At 44.0% G+C, this 19679-nt stretch overlaps 1 protein-coding gene across 1 annotated transcript in view; it reads right to left on the bottom strand.

Annotated features, from left to right (window-relative positions):
- ppm1g (protein phosphatase, Mg2+/Mn2+ dependent, 1G) overlaps positions 1–19679 on the bottom strand; it is a 35261-nt gene that overhangs the window by 920 nt on the left and 14662 nt on the right. The window contains exons 6-9 of the mRNA XM_028820316.2: positions 16284–16394; positions 11442–11676; positions 8051–8180; positions 3759–3855 (exon numbers count right to left, since the gene is read on the bottom strand). Coding sequence (XP_028676149.1) covers positions 3759–3855; positions 8051–8180; positions 11442–11676; positions 16284–16394 — 573 coding nt within the window. The remainder of the gene's footprint in view (positions 1–3758; positions 3856–8050; positions 8181–11441; positions 11677–16283; positions 16395–19679) is intronic.

Below are 19679 nucleotides of genomic sequence, written 5' to 3'. Positions count from 1 at the left end.
ATCTGTGCGAGTTCTATGTGGACCAAGGAGCTGCTGCGCTGGGCTTTCTGTCAACAGCCAAGTCGTGCAAATAAAAACAATCTTTACCCGTCACTCAGAGCAATAAGAAGTAACCCTGGCCAGACATATTTCATCCTAGCATTAGTATCAGTTTTCTAGATTCCATTCAATTAAAAAATAAAAATAAAAGCAAAGTACAATGTAGCCTATGCAGTCAGCCTTCATCTCCAGTACCAAAGGACAACATGTCTGCTCCCTTTGTCTGCCTGCTCAGTAACTTCAATTACTAGTAGAACAGAAAGTCTGCAGTCCCTAAAGAAATGCCCACCACCTGTCCTGATGAGACAATTCCTAGTAGACTTTCCAAAAACTCACACGATACACCGTAATTAGGGGCCATGGAGCAGACAGCCTTCATGATTGTGCATTAATTAATTAATGGGTTATTCGTTGCACACACAGGGAAAAAAGTAGAAGTATGAAAGACGTAAGGATCAGCATGGAGCGCTGCATTCTAATGTGTTCAGAAAAAACACAACAAGCCTTCAACAATCACAAGTTAGCAGGATCTTTCACAAATCACGTTCTGCAGCACATAACTGTGAGAACAGGGGGACCCAAACAAGATGTCCTGACTCAAATCCCCAGTTCACTGGAGTGTTTGGTGAAAGTAGCAGAGCAGCCCCCCCAGCACAGCTGCTGCCACTTATTCTATTAAAATGAGTACATGCTGAGCACACATGAAACATATTCAAATAACCAAAGAGCAGTCTTGTTTAGGTTTCCAGGGTGCAATAATGGATCATTCGAGTATGTAAGCATTCAAAATATTAAATATATTTTTAAAAAAAAATATACGCCCCACTTATTTCTCAAGTGCTTATTCTGGCCACTTTAGAACACTTGAAAGTTTTGTCTCGTTTGTCTTTCCTCCATCAACAAATGAAAACTTTTACAATCCTGCTCAGCTTAGCCTTTAATTGTTGTGTCTTCTGCAAATTAAATTACCACAGTGTCTCTGATTTACTCATTTTTGCTCAAATAAGGCCTCTGTCAATAGAAGTTTGGTTTTCACTGGAAAAAAGATTCTTTGGGTAGCTGGAGTTGTCAGGTGAGCATCAGAGTCAGACAAAGGTCCATAATTGCCTTTGTGGACAATCATAAATCAAGATGATGAAAGAATACGCTGGAATAACAGCAGACACGCAAGGATTTTCAGCATCTTCTCCTACCAGGTGAGCAGCATGTCATTAATGCATCCCAACTAAGCAAGTGCTGTCATTACAGTTAAACACGAAGGACCAGTACAGGGTACTATAAGCTGCAATGCCTTTTACCACATTTATTTTTTAGCCAATGAGAAGACCACTGTAATGTTTCTATTTTACATGCTATTGTTTACCAAGTATAAGTGAATGTCATATGTATAGACTAGCAAAACTTAACGGCTTAGCAGAACAACTTAAATATTGAAAATAGCAAGGATGCTTTACACATTATTGGTACCAAGACTTAAAAAGTAGCAAAAAAGGTTTATTTATTTCATTGATAATTATAGTAAGTGGGTCACCTCCAAGGTATCAAACTCCTATCTCAATTTCTTACTCCAAAACAGTGGGTAGCAGAAGTGGTCTTTGGACAGTGTGCATGTCCTCCTCATTTCTGTGTGGGTTTCCTCACACATGTCCAAAGACATGCAGGCTTGATGAATCACGTCTGCATGACTGTACATGTGCATTATTTGATTGGACCTTCTGATGAACGGTCCTCCAGTCCCAAATCAGTTTCTGCCTTATGCCATCGTGAGAATCCCCAACCCCATGAATTAGATTTACAGCATTTGAGAATGTTGTGTTGCGATGCAGCAGCTCTGGCCAGAGGTTTAAAAAACAAGCAGTACCAAGAATAGAATGGAAGCGCTGTTGTCAGATATTCAGTGGATTTTTCCTAATATGAATTGCATGAAAAATCCACTAAAACAAAAAATGAATATCAATAAAATTGAAAAGGAACCAAACTGTTATGAACAAAATAGACAAGTCATGAGTAAATAAGTGTCAAACTGGCATCTTAGCACTGTTGAACCAAATACCAGTTTTGTGGAGAGTGGATTTCAATGTGTTAGGGGGAGTGCAAACCAAATAGGACATCAAATTATTATGGGGTATGGCAAGTGCTTAGAGGAAAAATATTTTCATTTGTTCATATAAAGAAAAAAAAATTAACTTTGGAAATATGACCATAAAGCAACTCAAGAATGCATAACAAAAGGATAAGAAAGTCCCCTTGCAGAATATGTTGGAGTTCGTTTATTATCATCATCTGTAGAGCACAGTCAAATTATGAAAAGCAATGAAAACTGCGGCACAAGAAAAATTCGTTTTCAAAACAAACTATTCTGAAATTGTAGTCAATAAAATATTGGCAACACAACTTTAAAAATAGCAAACCAAGAACAAAGTGTAATGAATTATAATCTGACAACTAATCAAATTTAGTCTGAACAGTAATAAATGAAACCTTCAACGAGCTCTATAAAATCACTTCAGTTTTTAGGTTTTCAATTTATGTGGTGTTAATGCAAGTCTCATATTTACTTATTTTACAACTGTGGGCTGACAAAAAAATGAAACAAAGAAATGTCAGATATTCTGAATTTTAAATAAAGCCAGAGGAGACATTGCATTCAGTAATGCTGCCTGTAATTGGCAGAGAGACAGATAAAGAGGAAACAGAAAATTGACCATCTTCAAGGAAGGAAGTTATCATGTCTGCTATTATAATGGCTGAGCGATTGGGAAAAATGCAAACAGGATTTACTGAACACAGGGACAATCCTGAACAGTGACGAACAGATTGCATGGGTGCACAAAAAGGTTTTGGGAATTTCTATAATGTAGAGAGGTATTTACATTTGATAAAAAGCATAGACAAGGGAAATCATTTAACTCCGCAGCAGATTAAAAACAATGGGGGCATTTGCAAGAGTCTGATTTGAGGAAGACTGAAATCAAAGCCTGATATGAAATGCCAATGACGCCCTGCTGATTTACATTCTTTCAGGCAATGCAGGTCATAGAACAATCTGAATGCATATCAAGGTATGAAATAAATATAAGTGGGGAAAAAAATGAAATTTTATTCTGTAATTGCAATCTAAAATACAAAATAAAAGAAATTGGAAATCAGCACCTAAATTTGAATTTTAACCTCTTATGCTATAAAACAAAAAGGCTAGCAAAATGAAGATGCAGTATTAGTCAAACTATTTGACTTCTCCATTCCTCTCACACTTCAGATTGCTACAAATACACATCAGCTTACTGAAGTGGGAAAAAATAAATTTCAGGAGTTCAGGAGTCAGGTTTCAAAGGAAGTGAGAGGTAGTTTTGCTGTAAGCTTTTTAAAATCACAGCAGATCAGCCTACACTAACATACCGTATGTTTTTGTGATGAAAAAAATCAAATGCAAATGGATGTTTAGTCAGTAAATTTTTCAATACATACAGCTCTGAGAGAAAGATCAATAGCAGAAAATATCCACAACTATACCATGGATAACAGTAGTTATTACATGTTTAAAATTAAACAAACCTATCAATTCAAACATAAGACAAGTCCTTCTATGAACCACCTAAAACAAGAGCAGTGTGTACAATAGTGAAACAAGCCTAATGAGTAAAATATCAACTTAAAGAAAAGCAAACTAATCTGTAAAATGACAACTTTTGAGAAGCAAAATGAAAACAGGGGCTCACCTCTTCCACTATGGAAGACAAACTTGTCTCTTTTTTTTTTTCTTTAAGAAGCCGTTCACTTATAAAATCCACCACTTCTTGACTGCTCATAACATTCCTAGAAAAGATCACAACATGGGCTTGTTCATTGAAAATCTGGTTCATTAAATGTGTGCACAATTATTATTATTATCATTTTTATTGTGTTGTACAAGACTATCATTTACAACAGGCCATCACTTTACACACATTCATGGACAACTTGCAGAAGGTTGGGCCTCTGAAACACTCCATGCTCACAGAGCAGGCCTGGTTCCTGTAAGTCACCCCATTCTATCATTGCCTAATTCCTCCAGTACATAAAATTATTTTAAACCAATTATATGGACTAAGATACTCCAATTAACACAACACAACCAACCATCTTGGTGCACAGTGGAAAAATGCCTAATCATGTATTTAATTATTTTATATGCATGCAATTACATTCAACTTTCTGGTTCCAGGAATAATTTTACATAAATAGAATTTCTGCCCTGTCAGATAACTCAGTGTGTTCCAGTTGTGAAAATGTGCGTGTAATGTGCCTTAAATGGTGCAGACCTATAAATACCTGGGAGTGCAGCTGGATGATAAATTAGACTGGACTGCCAATACTGATGCTCTGTGTAAGAAAGGACAGAGCCGGTTATACTTCCTTAGAAGGCTGGCGTCCTTCAACATCTGCAATAAGATGCTGCAGATGTTCTATCAGACGGTTGTGGCGCGCACCCTCTTCTACGCGGCGGTGTGCTGGGGAGGCAGCATTAAGAAGAAAGACGGTTCACGCCTGGACAAACTGGTGAGGAAGGCAGGCTCTATTGTAGGCACAGAGCTGGACAGTTTGACATCTGTGGCAGAGCGACAGGCGCTCAGCAGGCTCCTGTCAATCATGGAGAATCCACTGCATCCACTAAACAGTGTCATCTCCAGACAGAAGAGCAACTTCAGCGACAGACTGCTGTCACCGTCCTGCTCCACTGACAGACTGAGAAGATCATTCCTCCCACAAACTATGCGACTCTTCAATTCCACCCGGGGGTGTAAACATTAACATTATACAAAGTTATTGTCTGTCTGTATACCTGCATTGTTATCACTCTTTAATTTAATATTGTTTTTGTTTTTTTTGTATCAGTAAGGTGCTGCTGCAGTATGTGAATTTCCCCTTGGGATTAATAAAGTATCTATCTATCTAAATAGTATTCATCTGAAAAGTGGTATATAAACAGCTTTTAATTTTTCAGAAAGAGCCAGTATTAACATACTTTTCTGGAAATATTGTTCTGAATTCCTAATCTGAACTTACATTTAAAGCATATGTGATTTATCATGCCAGCTTCAGTAGCCGAGGATCGGACTGCCAAGGTCCCCGCCTTCGGCCACCACCCAACTCACACTGCACCCGACCTCCTTGGCCCCTCCCATAGGTGGTGAGCCCATGGGAAGGGGGACCCACGTTGCCTCTTCGGGCTGTGCCCGGCCGAGCCCCATGGGTGCAGGCCCGACCACCAGGCGCTCGCCATCGAGCCCCACCTCCAGGCCTGGCTCCAGAGTGGGGCCCCGGTGACCCGCGTCTGGGCAAGGGAAAACGGCGTCCAAAGTTTTCATTCATCATAGAAGGTTTGAACCGCTCTTTGTCTCATCCCTCACCTAGGACCACATGTCTTGGACACTCGGGTGAAGAGAGGGGCGGAGCTGTCAACTGATCACCACCTGGTGGTGAGTTGGCTTCGATGGTGGGGGAGGATGCCGGTCAGGCGTGGTAGGCCCAAACGTGTTGTGAGGGTCTGCTGGGAACGTCTGGCAGAGCCCCCTGTCAGAAGTAGCTTCAACTCCCACCTCCGGCAGAACTTCGACCATGTCCCGAGGGAGGTGGGGGACATTGAGTCCAAATGGGCCATGTTCCGTGCCTCTATTGTTGAGGCGGCTGACCGGAGCTGTGGCCGTAAGGTGGTCGGTGCCTGTCGTGGCGGCAATCCCCGAACCCGTTGGTGGACACCGGTGGTGAAGGATGCCGTCAAGCTGAAGAAGGAGTCCTACAGGACCCTTTTGTCCTGTGGGACCCTGGAGGCAGCTGATAGGTACCGGCAGGCCAAGCGGAATGCGGCTTTGGTGGTTGCTGAGGCAAAAACTCGGGCGTGGGAAGAGTTTGGGGGAGGCCATGGAGAACGACTTTCGGACGGCTTCGAGGAGATTCTGGTCCACCATCCGGCGTCTCAGGAAGGGGAAGCAGTGCAGTGTCAACACTGTATGTGGTGGGGATGGTGCGCTGCTGACCTTGACTCGGGACGTTGTGGGTCGGTGGGGGGAGTACTTCGAAGACCTCCTCAATCCCATTAACATGCCATCCAATGAGGAAGCAGAGCCTGGGGACTCAGAGGTGGGCTCCCCCATCTCTAGGACTGAGGTCACCGAGGTGGTCAAAAAACTCCTTGGTGGCAGGGCCCCGGGGGTGGATGAGATATGCCCGGAGTTCCTCAAGGCTCTGGATGTTGTAGGACTGTCTTGGTTGACACGCCTCTGCAACATCGCATGGACATCAGGGACAGTGCCTCTGGATTGGCAGACCGGGGTGGTGATCCCCCTCTTTAAGAAGGGGGATCGGAGGGTGTGTTCCAACTACAGAGGGATCACACTCCTCAGCCTCCCTGGAAAAGTCTATTCAGGGGTCATGGAGAGGAGGGTCCGTCGGATAGTCGAGCCTCGGATTCAGGAGGAACAGTGTGGTTTTCGTCCTGGCTGCGGAACAGTGGACCAGCTCTATACCCTTAGCAGGGTCCTGGAGGGTGCATGGGAGTTTGCCCAACCAGTCTACATGTGTTTTGTGGACTTGGAAAAGGCATTCGACCGTGTTCCTCGGGGAATCCTGTGGGGGGTACTCCGAGAGTATGGGGTACCGGCCCCCCTGATAAGGGCTGTTCGGTCCCTGTACGATCGGTGCCAGAGCTTGGTCCGCATTGCTGGCAGTAAGTCGAACCCGTTTCCAGTGAGAGTTGGACTCCGCCAGGGCTGCCCTTTGTCACCGATTCTGTTCATAACTTTTATGGACAGAATTTCTAGGCGCAGCCAGGGCGTTGAAGGGGTCCGGTTTGGTGGGCTCAGGATTGGGTCACTGCTTTTTGCAGATGATGTTGTCCTGTTTGCTTCATCAGGCCGTGATCTTCAGCTCTCTCTGGATCGGTTCGCAGCCGAGTGTGAAGCGGCTGGGATGAGAATCAGCACCTTCAAATCCAAGACCATGGTCCTCAGCCGGAAAAGGGTGGAGTGCCCTCTCAGGGTTGGTAGCGAGATCCTGCCTCAAGTGGAGGAGTTCAAGTATCTCGGGATCTTGTTCACGAGTGAGGGAAGAATGGAGCGTGAGATCGACAGGCGGATCGGTGCGGCATCCGCAGTAATGCGGGCACTGCATCGGTCTGTCGTGGTGAAAAAGGAGCTGAGCCGCAAGGCAAGGCTCTCAATTTACCAGTCGATCTATGTTCCTACCCTCACCTATGGTCATGAACTATGGGTAGTGACCGAAAGAACGAGATCGCAAATACAAGCGGCTGAAATGAGTTTCCTCCGCAGGGTGTCTGGGCTTTCCCTTAAAGATAGGGTGAGAAGCTCAGTCATCCGGGAGGGGCTCAGAGTAGAGCCGCTGCTCCTCCGCATCGAGAGGAGTCAGATGAGGTGGCTTGGGCATCTGATCAGGATGCCTCCTGGACGCCTCCCTGGTGAGGTGTTCCGGGCACGTCCAACCGGGAGGAGGCCCCAGGGAAGACCCAGGACACGTTGGAGGGACTATGTCTCTCGACTGGCCTGGGAACGCCTTGGGATTCTCCCGGAAGAGCTAGAAGAAGTGGCCGGGGAGAGGGAAGTCTGGGCATCTCTGCTCAAGCTGCTGTCCCCGCGACTCGACCTCGGATAAGCGGGAGACAATGGATGGATGGATGATTTATTATGTAGCTGACACATGTCAATAATTATTGAGCAAGTCTGTTTTGCCTTAATTTAGGAAAAAAAAAATCAATAAAACGCAAAGCAAGGTTCAATTAAAAATTTGCCCTGCAAACACTTGAATAACAAGACCAACAATTGAACAGTGAACTTGGACTCAGTATAGCAGAAACCAGCTTGCCCATTCTTTTATAAAATAAAATTTTAATTGAAAAAATATGCATCCATTATCCAAACAAAACAGTGTGTCTTAATACAAACTTTTGAAGACACTTTACTGTTTGTCTATTGTGAACAGTAGAAGACAAACTTCAAATTGTAAAACAATTACTTACCAGATTCCATCACAAGCAATGACCATAAAGTCATGTGTGTCAGTTAATGTTAATACTTTCAAATCTGGCAAAGCTGAAATCATTTGCTCATCTGGAGGAAGATTCTTGTTTCGTTTATAAAAATGATCTCCTACATAAAGACAGAAAGTACAAACCTAAGGACTAAAGCAAAGGACCTCAAATAACAATGTGAACTGAGGAAGGCAGTCTTAAAGTGAACACATTTTCATATTTACAAAGGAGCAAATTAAAATTGTCATTTGAAGGATAGAGATTTACGCTGGGTGACAGTCTTGAGAGTACAAGGCGCTGATGTAGAAAGCACACTCATGAAAGGCACGTTGGATTCACAAATGCCATAAGCTTCAAATGGACTAAATAAGCAGACCATGAAAACAGACTGCTACTGCATCTGCTTGGATCCAACACTGCTCTAGTCCTGAATAGCCTGCATATCAAGTATGTAATTGTAACTAATTCTATGCTTCACTGTCTGCTTATAAACTTATTTATGTATGCAGAGTCACAGCCTGGACAATTCAACATTCATTTTTGCTGCCCTGCCAGTGTGTTAAAAGTAGTTTGGTTCTCAATTCACATAAAACTTCCATGTAAATTAACCACTGACAAAACAAACACGTCTGTGATGGTCTATCCCATCTTTCAACTCCTTTTGCTCAAGGAGCCTCACTGCAGCTCCAGTTAAATTTGTACTTCAGGCAGCAGCTTACCTTAATACCTCAGCTCCACATATGACATGCTTACAATTCATATGCTTGAAGAGAGTATAAATAATGCAATTTTGTGGATGACACTATATAGCAGTAAGAAGTGCAGCTCTTGGACATCATGCCTCTGATAAAAAATAGTTCATTATTTCGTATATTAAGCGTTCTTTTGCTAGAATCCTCCTTAGGCTCAGAAGTGCACTTTAGCAATCTGCCAGTCATTGAATTTTAGATGTGGTCACCTTACTTGAAACTGATGGTTTACCACCCTTATCACAATCTGCTGAACTGGGAGTTCATTCCCTCACAGCCAACATCTGGGATTTGCGCCACATATTTATTTTACTTATAAATTTCTTAACATTGTTACATTATACTTTCACCAACGTTTTCAAAAATATTACACTCATGTGCAACAACACTGTAGTTAGAGCTGTTAGTGATTCTTCTTACATCAAATCTGATTTGATAATTACTGACAACTTACCTGTCTACAATACAGTGGGAAGTACACTACTAACAGATACAGGAGGACCCTTACTTTTAAGTGTCTGGAACAGAAGTGGACCCTACAAGCTGGACATTTTGTATCCCTTAATTACTTCATCGACCAAAGTTCCAATCAAATTCCAAGTAAACTCTCAGATCTCAAGAAATGCCAAGAGAAGGTGGGAGAAGGAAGATGCCATCATCTATATGCTACACCGATCCCTCTCTCACTTGGACAGAGGCAGTGGTGCTGTAAGAATTATGTTTCTAGACTTCTCGAGCGCCTTCAACACAATCCAACCTCTGCTCCTTAGGGACAAGCTGACAGAGATGGGATTAGATTCATACCTAGTGGCATGGATCGTGGACTATCTTAAAGACAGACCTCAGTATGTGCGTCTTGGGAACTGCACGTCTGACATTGTGGTCAGCAACACAGGAGCGCCACAAGGGACTGTACTTTCTCCGGTCCTGTTCAGCCTATATACATCGGACTTCCAATACAACTCGGAGTCCTGCCATGTGCAAAAGTTCGCTGATGACACTGCTATCGTGGGCTGTATCAGGAATGGGCTTGAGGAGGAGTATAGGGACCTAATCAATGACTTTGTTAAATGGTCCGACTCAAACCACCTACACCTGAACACCAGCAAAACCAAGGAGCTGGTGGTGGATTTTAGGAGGCCCAGACCCCTCATAGACCCAGTGATCATCAAAGGTAACTGTGTGCAGATGGTGCAGACCTATAAATATCTGGGAGTGCAGCTGGATGATAAATTAGACTGGACTGCCAATACTGATGCGCTGTGCAAGAAAGGACAAAGCCGGTTATACTTCCTTAGAAGGCTGGCTTCCTTCAACATCTGCAATAAGATGCTGCAGATGTTCTATCAAACAGTTGTGGTGAGCGCCCTCTTCTACGCAGTGGTGTGCTGGGGAGGCAGCATTAAGAGGAAAGACGCCTCACGCCTGGACAAACTGGTGAGGAAGGCAGGCTCTATTGTAGGCATGGAGCTGGACAGTTTAACATCTGTGGCAGAGCGAAGGGCGCTCAGCAGGCTCCTATCAATTATGGAGAATCCACTGCATCCACTAAATAATGTCATCTCCAGACAGAAGAGCAGCTTCAGCGACAGACTGCTGTCACTGTCCTGCTCCACAGACAGATTGAGGAGATCGTTCCTCCCCCAAACTATACGACTCTTTAATTCCACCAGGGGGGGTAAACGTTAATATTTAACATTATACATAGTTATTGTCTGTTTTTTTCACCTGTATTATTATCATTCTTTAATTTAATATTATTTATTGTATCAGTATGCTGCTGCTGAAGAATGTGAATTTCCCATCGGGATTAATAAAGTATCTATCTATCTATCTATCTATCTAAATGTAAACCGATGACCTTGAACTGATAGACAAAGATGATGTGATGGTGTCCTAATGCCTCATTGTTGAAAAGCCACAAATATATCAATTCTTTGTCCAAAATCCACAAAGCAGACAACCCTTGTTGGTGTTTTATTTCTGTAACTGTCCTTCAACTCTTATTTCAGCTTTGGTCAACCTAATGAGAGCACAAGTTGATCTTCTAAACACAAAAAGGAAGCAAAGCAAAGGGCAAGAATTTCTGTGATAAAAGTGACAAATAAGAACTCTGAAACAGTAATAAATGAAAATGTATACTTCATGTTGCTTTTTGTTTTCCAAAAAGCTGAAATATTTTGAGGCACTTTAGACATTTTCCCATTCATTGAAATTTAAATATAAAAAAATTAATGAGTAGTGCTCTAGGCACAATGCTCATTTAAGTATGAGTTGTTTGTGATCACAGCATACAATGCAGAGATAAATGGCAGCTCTGTACTTATGTCTGAGTGCATGTAATGATTAATGAAGCTGGATGGGCGACATTAAAATTCCAGATGTAGTGCTGATTAATTACATTGAGCCAAATGCTTACTTGTACAGGGCACAGTTCCTACAGAACATTGCAGAGACAAAAACATTCTTCAATCTTGACTTCAACATTGAAGAATATGTTTAAAACTGTGACTATACATCAACATAAAATTTCATGCCAAAATTGTAAAAAAAAAAAAAAAAATACAAAAAATACAGGAAACTTCAAACAAGACAATGGACCTCAAGAATCTGATAGAAAATAGACTTACCAATAGCTCTGGAAAGATTTAGACCCCCATTAACTCTTCCATCCAAAGTAACTTTGCCCCCTGCATTCTTGATCCTTGCCAGTTCGACTTCATCTTCTGGCTTGTGATCATAAGACATGTCTACTGCCTTCCCGTTTTCTGAAACCACACATCGCGAGTCTCCAGCATTAGCAACAATCAACTGATTTCCACGAATCAATGCAACAACAGCTGTTGTCCCACTATCAGAACCAGGCTGCAAGTAAAGGTGACAAAGAAGTGCAAATTTTAGTGTTGTACTGTACGGCATCAATCAGAAACAAGTGCAATTAAACAGTCATTTTATGTAGAGAATGCAGATAATCTATCCTAACATAATCTCATAATATAAACAATTGGGATGAAAGTACAATAACCTAAACGATGAGTGCATTTAATCACTGCAGAAGAGTTTGTCCCGTACTCGAACCGCCACCTAATCATTGTGGAGGGTTTTGCGTGTCCCAATGATCCTAGGAGCTCTATGCCCCTGATAGGGTCACCCAAGGCAAACTGGTCCTAGGTGAGGGATGAGACAAAGAGCGGTTCAGTAAACCTCCTATGAAGAACAAAAAATTTGGACAGCATTTTTCCCTCGCCCGGACGCAGGTCACCAGGGCCCCCCTCTGGAGCCAGGCCTGGAGGTGGGGCTTGATGGCGAGCGCCTGGTAGCCAGGCCTGCACCCATGGGGCTCGGCAGGGCACAGCCCGAAGAGGCAACGTGGGTCCCCCTTCCCATGGGCTCACCACCTGTAGGAGTTGGCCAAGGAGGTCGGGTGCAGTGTGAGTTGGGTGGTGGCTGAAGGCGAGGACCTTGGCGGTCTGATCTTCGGTTACAGAAGCTGGCTCTTGGAATGTGGAATATCACCTCTCTGATGGGGAAGGAGCCTGAGCTTGTGCGCGAGGTCAAGAGGTTCCGGCTAGATATAGTCAGGCTCACCTCAACGCATAGCTTGGACTCTGGAACCAATCTCCTTGAGAGGGGCTGGACTCTCTACCACTCTGGAGTTGCTTCCGGTGAGAGGCGCTGAGCAGGTATGGGCATACTTATTGCCCCCCGACTTGAACCCTCTGTTCATTGGGGTTTACCCCAGTGGACGAGATGGTAGCCTCCCTCCGCCTTCGGGTGGGGGGACGGGTCCTAACTGTTATTTGTGCGTATGCACCAAACAGCAGTTTGGAGTACCCACCCTTTTTGGAGTCCCTGGAGGAGGTGCTAGAGGGCATACCTTCTGGGGACTCTCTTGTTCTGCTGGGAGACTTCAATGCTCATGTGAGCAATGACAGCGAGACCTGGAAGGGCGTGATTGGGAGGAATTGCCCCCTGATCTGAACCCGAGCCATTTTTGGTTATTGGACTTCTGTGCTCGTCACGGATTGCTCATAACGAACGCCATGTTCAAGCACAGGGGTGTTCATATGTGCACTTGGCACCAGGACACCCTAGGCCTTAGTTCAATGATTGTCTTTGTGGTCGTGTCGTCAGACCTGCGGCCACATGTCTTGTACACTGGGGTGAAGAGAGGGGCGGAGCTGTCAACTGATCAGTAAGCTTCGATGGTGGGGGAGGATGCCGGTAAGGCCTGGTAGGCCCAAATGTGTTGTGAGGGTCTGCTGGGAACATCTGGCAGAGTCCCCTGTCAGAAGTAGCTTCAAACACCCACCTCTGGCAGAACTTCGACCATGTCCCGAGGGAGGTGGAGGACACTGAGTCCGAATGAGCCATGTTCCGTGCCTCTATCGGCTGGCCGGAGCTGTGACCGTAAGGTAGTTGGTGCCTGTCATGGCGGCAATCCCCGAACCCGTTGGTGGACACTAGCAGTGAGGGATGCTGTCAAGCTGAAGAAGGAGTCCTACAGAACCCTTTTGTCCTGTGGGACTCTGGAGGCAGCTAATAGGTACCGGCAGACCAAGCTGAATGTGGCTTTGGTGGTTGCGGAGGCAAAAACTCGGGCATTGGAGGAGTTTGGGAAGGCCATGGAGAACGACTTTTGGATGGCTCTGAAGGAATTCTGGTCCACCATCCAGCATCTCAAGAGGGGGAAGCAGTGCAGTGTCAACACTGTATATATAGTCGATGGTGCGCTGCTGACCTCGACTCGGGAAGTTGTGGGTCGGTGGGGGCAGTGGGGTGTGGGAGTACTTCGAAGACCTCCTCAATCCCACTAACATGCCTTCCAATGAGGAAGGAGAGCCTGGGGACTCAGAGGTGGGCTCCCCCATCTCTGGGACTGAGGTCACCGAGGTGGTCAAAAAACTCCTTGGTGGCAGGGCCCCGGGGGTGGATGAGATACGCCCAGAGTTCCTCAAGGCTCTGGATGTTATAGGACTATCTTGGTTGACACGCCTCTGCAACATCGCATGGACATTAGGGACAGTGCCTCTGGATTGGCAGATCGGGGTGGTGGTCCCCCTCTTTAAGAAGGGGGACCAGAGGGTGTGTTCCAACTACAGAGGGATCACACTCCTCAGCCTCCCTAGAAAAGTGTATTCGGAGGTCCTGGAGAGGAGGGTCCATCACACAGTCGAACCTCGGATTCAAGAGGAACAGTGTGGTTTTCGTCCTGGTCGCGGAACAGTGGACCAGGTCTACACCCTTGGCAGGGTCCTGGAGGGTGCATGGGAGTTTGCCCAACCAGTCTACATGTGTTTTGTGGACTTGGAAAAGACGTTCGACCGTATCCCTATGGGAATCCTGTGGGGGGGGTTCTCCGGGAGTATGGGGTACCGGACCCCTTGATAAGGGCTGTTCGGTCCCTGTACAACCGGTGTCAGACCTTGGTCCGCATTGCAGGCAGTAAGTCAAACCCATTTCCAGTGAGAGTTGGACTCAGCCAGGGCTACCTTTTGTCACCAATTCTGTTCATAAATTTTATGGACAGAATTTCTAGGCGCAGCCAGGGCGTTGAGGGGGCTCAGGATTGGGTCACTGCTTTTTGCAGATAATGTTGTCCTGTTTGCTTCATCAGGCTGTGATCTTCAGCTCTCTCTGGATCGGTTCGCAGCCGAGTGTGAAGCAGCTGGGATGGGAATCAGCACCTCCAAATCCGAGACCATGGTCCTCAGCCGGAAAAGAGTGGAGTGCCCTCTCAGGGTTGGGAGCGAGATCATGCCCCAAGTGGAGGAGTTCAAGTATCTTGGGGTCTTGTTCACAAGTGAGGGAAGAATGGAGCGGGAGATCGACAGGCGGATCGTTGCGGCGGCGCCCACATTGATGTGGGCTCTGCATCGGTCTGTTGTGGTGAAAAAGGAGCTGAGCCATAAGGCAAAGTGCTCAGTTTACCGGTTCATCTACATTCCTACCCTCACCTATGGTCATGAGCTATGGGTAGTGACCGAAAGAATGAGATCGTGAATACAAGCGGCTGAAATGAGTTTCCTCCACAGGGTGGCTGGGCTTTCCCTTAGTTAAAGATAGAATGAGAAGCTCAGTCATCCGGGAGGGGCTCAGAGTAGAGCCGCTGCTCCTCCGCATCGAGAGGAGTCAGATGAGGTGTCTCGGGCATCTGATTAGGATGCCTCCTGGACACCTCCCTGGTGAGGTGTTCCGGGCACGTCCAACCGGGACGAGGCCCCGTGGAAGACCCAGGACATGTTGGAGGGACTATGTCTCTAGGCTGGCCTGGGAACGTCTTGGGATTCTCCCGGAAGAGCTAGAAGAAGTGACCGGGGAGAGGGCAGTCTGGGCATCTCTGCTCAAGCTGCTGCCTCCGCGACCCGACCTCGGATAAGCGGAAGAGGATGGATGGATGGATGGATGGATAAGAGTTTGTTCAATACATCTGCTAATTTTACCATTTAATAATCAAGAAACTTGGAAGTATTGTGATCTGCCAGTCTTAGCAGCCAACAAAGCAAGATGAAGCTACAATCTAAGGTGCTTCATTTCATGCCACAGGACTACACAAATCACAACACTGAGCTGCCACCACCATCTAGTAAACATTTGCTAGCCTCTGCCATGCTGCCTACCATAAGTTGTATCATTTAGAGAGTTTGTGAAATTTGCTGTTTGACCAGGGGTCCCCGATGCTTGACCTACAGCTGTAAATTTACTTCTCTCTAGACATATACTGGTCTAATCTGTTCTTGGCATTAGTTTCTTTTAGCATGGGTTAAATAAAAATAACAGTTTAAACAAAAACGCTATACCAGGGATGGGGCTTTCTATGCACACCAGTACCATTTTCTTAATTTGATAATGTAAAAAAAACTGTTAAGTGGGTTTAAGAATGTAATGCTACATTACATTGAATTTAATGATGCCAGGAGAAGCACCAACTCATCATCACCATGTACTGGAAAAATAGTGTTCAGAAAAAGGCTGAATCAAAAAATTCAAATGTGCTTATGAATGTTTTTCCTTTTGTTAATCTAATTTTGTGCTGCAGGAGGACACAGCCTGTCCCAGCAGAATTGTATGTAAGGCAGGAAACAGCACTAGACAGTTGACCAGTCTATCACATGACCCCATCACTCGGTTTGAAATTGCCAGCCACTCTAATCTACGTGTCTCTGCAAATGTGGAAGGGAAAAGCAGTATGAGGGAAAAACCCCATGTATGTGTGCCAACTCCACATGCAAAACCATCAGGTTCTATCCAATGTCCCATTCTGCTGTCATATTTTCATAAGCTCTTTCCACATTCAGTTTAAAAGTATATGCAAGTTCTCTTAGACAGACTTACTTAGAAAACTGCACAATTAGGTTTGTTCATTGAAAGGGCAGTCAACAGTCTGTCATGAGAAATGTCTTAAAACAGCACTTTCTAGATATGAATATGTATCTGTGAAAAAGCAACCTACTTTATCTAAACAAGCTCACCTCTTCTTTTCCATCCATTCCCGGTAACAGGACTTCCTCTTCTGCATCATCACTGTCATCACCCTCATCAGCACTGCTGTACTGGTCATCATCTTCATCAGCACTGCACTCCTATAATATGAAAATTTGAGCTTATGTAACAATGCAAAATAAATTTTGCCACTCGTAATACTGTAGCAATTTCTAGGATGGGTTTTTTCTGTTTTCGAAGCTTAAGGATGGCTTCTTTCACCTGCATGGAGAGCTCCTTTGACCGTATGTTGACTGTTCACAACAAAATCTTCCACATTCAAGCACCACACCTCAAATCAACTCCAGGCCTTTTATCTGCTTAATTGATAATGACATAACGACAGATTTGCCCACACCTGCCCATGAAATAGCCTCTGAGTCAATTGTCCAATTACTTTTGTGCCCCTGAAATGAAGGGATTGTGTTAAAAAATGCTTTAGTTGCCTCACATTTTTATGCAATCGTTTTGTTCACCCCACTGAATTAAAGCTGAAAGTCTGCACTTCAACTGCATCTGAGTTGTTTCATTTCAAATTCATTGTGGTAATGTACAGAACCAAAATTAGAAAAAAGCTGTCTCTTTCCAAATATTTATGGACCTAACTGTATGTGTATATTATTTTACTTATATATTAATATATTAATATATATATTAATATATTAATATATATATTACTATATATATATATATATATATATATATATATATATATATATATATATATATATATATATATATATATATATATATATATATATATATATATATATATATATATATACCCTAAGTTCTTGTCTATAAGCCGGACTCATGTATTAGCCGGAGACCAAAAATCATACGAATTTTTAAAATAAAATCGTATCATAGATAAGCCGGACTCATGGATAAGCCGAACATACTATAACCTATAACTAATAGAAGGGAGGGAGGTCAGTGGTCTCACTCGCGCCCATTTAATTTCTTTAAGGGGGGAGAGAGTGTGAGATATTGCCGTCTCTCTCACTCCCCGCATGGCGCGGTTGGAGCGGCCGGAGCGCGTTTTTCTGCTCTGGGCGTCGCCGAGTCAACACGAGCGCGTAGCGGTCATTTAAATTGTGATTTTATATGTAAGCATATTTAAATATATATCGCGGATTTCTGCGGACAATGGGTCTTTTAATTTCTGGTACATGCTTCCTCAGTTGGTTTGCCCAGTTGATTTCATACAAGGGACGCTATTGGCAGATGGCTGAGAAGCTAGATTGCTTACTTTTCTGTCAATCTTGCGCTGACTATCTGTGATCCTGACGTATGGGGATTGAGCAGGGGGGCTGTTTGCACACCTAGACGATACAGACGCTCGTCTAAAAATGCTGAAAGATTATCTTCACGTTGCTATCTTTTGTAAAGCTGATTCCTGAAAAGACATGCTGCACAGTGCTTCGCATACTTAAAAGCTCGAAGGGCACGTATTGATTTTTGACTGAAAAACAAACTCTCCCTCTCCCTCTCTTTGTCTGCTCCTGACGGAGGGGGTGTGAGCTGCCGCCTTCAACAGCTTTGTGCCGCGGTGCTTCGCATACTTAAAAGCCAAACAGACATATTGATTTGTTTCTTCCTTTGAAGAGGAAGATATGTTTGCATTCTTTTAATTGTGAGACTGAACTGTCATCTGTCTTGTCATGGAGCACAGTTTAAACTTTTGAAAAAGAGACAAATGTTTGTTTGCAGTGTTTGAATAACGTTCCTGTCTCTCTACAACCTCCTGTGTTTCTGCGCAAATCTGTGACCCAAGCATGACAATATAAAAATAACCATATAAACATATGGTTTCTACTTCGCGGATATTCTTATTTCGCGGGTGGCTCTGGAACGCAACCCCCGCGATGGATGTATAAGCCGGACTTATGTATAAGCCGATATTCTATTTTTTCATTTTCACAACTTTTTTCCTTAGATAAGCCGCGGCTTATTGACAAGAACTTAGGGTATATATATATATATATATATATATATATATATATATATATATAGTACTAGGGTGTTGTAACGTGTTAGCCATTATGAGTGTTGAGAAAAGCCAAGCAAAATGACACTTTTTATTGGCTAACTAAAAAGATTGCAATAAGCAGGCTTTCGAGACAACTCAGGCCCCTTCTTCAGGCATCCTTGCCTGAAGAAGGGGCCTGAGTTGCCTCGAAAGCCTGCTTATTGCAATCTTTTTAGTTAGCCAATAAAAAGTGTCATTTTGCTTGGCTTTTCTCTCTCTCATATATATATATATATATATATATATATATATATACACACACAGTATATACACAAACAAACACAGTGGAACCTCGGGTCACGAACGTCTCGGAACATGTACAAATTGGGTTACAACCAAAAAGTTTGCCAAACTTTTGCATCTGTTCACGACCACACATGCGGGTGACGAACAAGCCAGTTTCCCTTCCGGTTCGTACGCGCCGATGATTTCTGCATGTGTTCAGTCTTTCCCTGTACATTGTTCTCGGACAGACGTGCATGCATTCACTGAACTCTTTGTGCTCTATTTCGTATGCTTTTGCAATAATTTTGCAATTAACCACGGCCTCTAAGCAAGTGAAGAGTGGTAGTGTTAGTTGGCAAGAAAATTGAAATCGAATTAAAGAAAGAAATTATTGAAAAGTATGAGCGTGGCGTTTGTGTTACTGATCTTGCCGCTGAGTACAAGAAGTCAAAATCTACGATTTCGACTATTCTAAAGCAGAAAGAAGCCATTAAAGCAGCGGATGTTGCAAAACGAGTTACAGTGTTAACCAAGCAGAGGCCTCAAGTGCTGGAAGAGGTGGAAAAACTGTTGCTAGTGTGGTTGAACAAGAAGCAACTTGCAGGGGATAGCGTTTTAATATCGTTCATTGCAACAACCTCATCAATAAAGCCTGGGAAGACGTCACATACTGGACCTTGAACTGGGCCTGGAAGAAACTTTGGCCTGAATGCGTTCCTGAACAGGATTTAGAAAGATACAAGCCTCCTGTTGTGGATGAGATTGTGTCCATGGGCAAGAGCATGGGTCTTGAAGTGGACAATGAGGACATCGAGGAGCTGGTCCTGGATCACAAGGAGGAGCTGATGACGGAGGAACTCGCTGAACTCCAGCAGGGGCTGCATAAGTTGCTCACCGAGGAGCAGTCCTCAGGAGAAGAAGAGGAAAGGGCGGTTATAAAAAGTGATGCAATAAAAGCCATCATGGAAAAATGGAACGAGTGCCAGGATTTTTTCGAGAAGAACCACCCTGACAAAGCGTTTGCGAACAGAGTGCTAAACACTGATGAACGACCATATCGTCTCACATTTCCGAAAAATTTTAATACGTAGGAAAAGGCAAGTCACATTAGACCGCTATTTCGCGAAGT

This window comes from Erpetoichthys calabaricus, chromosome 15, assembly GCF_900747795.2.
Source record: "Erpetoichthys calabaricus chromosome 15, fErpCal1.3, whole genome shotgun sequence".
Classification (NCBI taxonomy): domain Eukaryota; kingdom Metazoa; phylum Chordata; class Cladistia; order Polypteriformes; family Polypteridae; genus Erpetoichthys; species Erpetoichthys calabaricus.
Note: the sequence above shows the minus strand (reverse complement) of the source record. Positions and strands in the feature narration are given on the sequence as shown.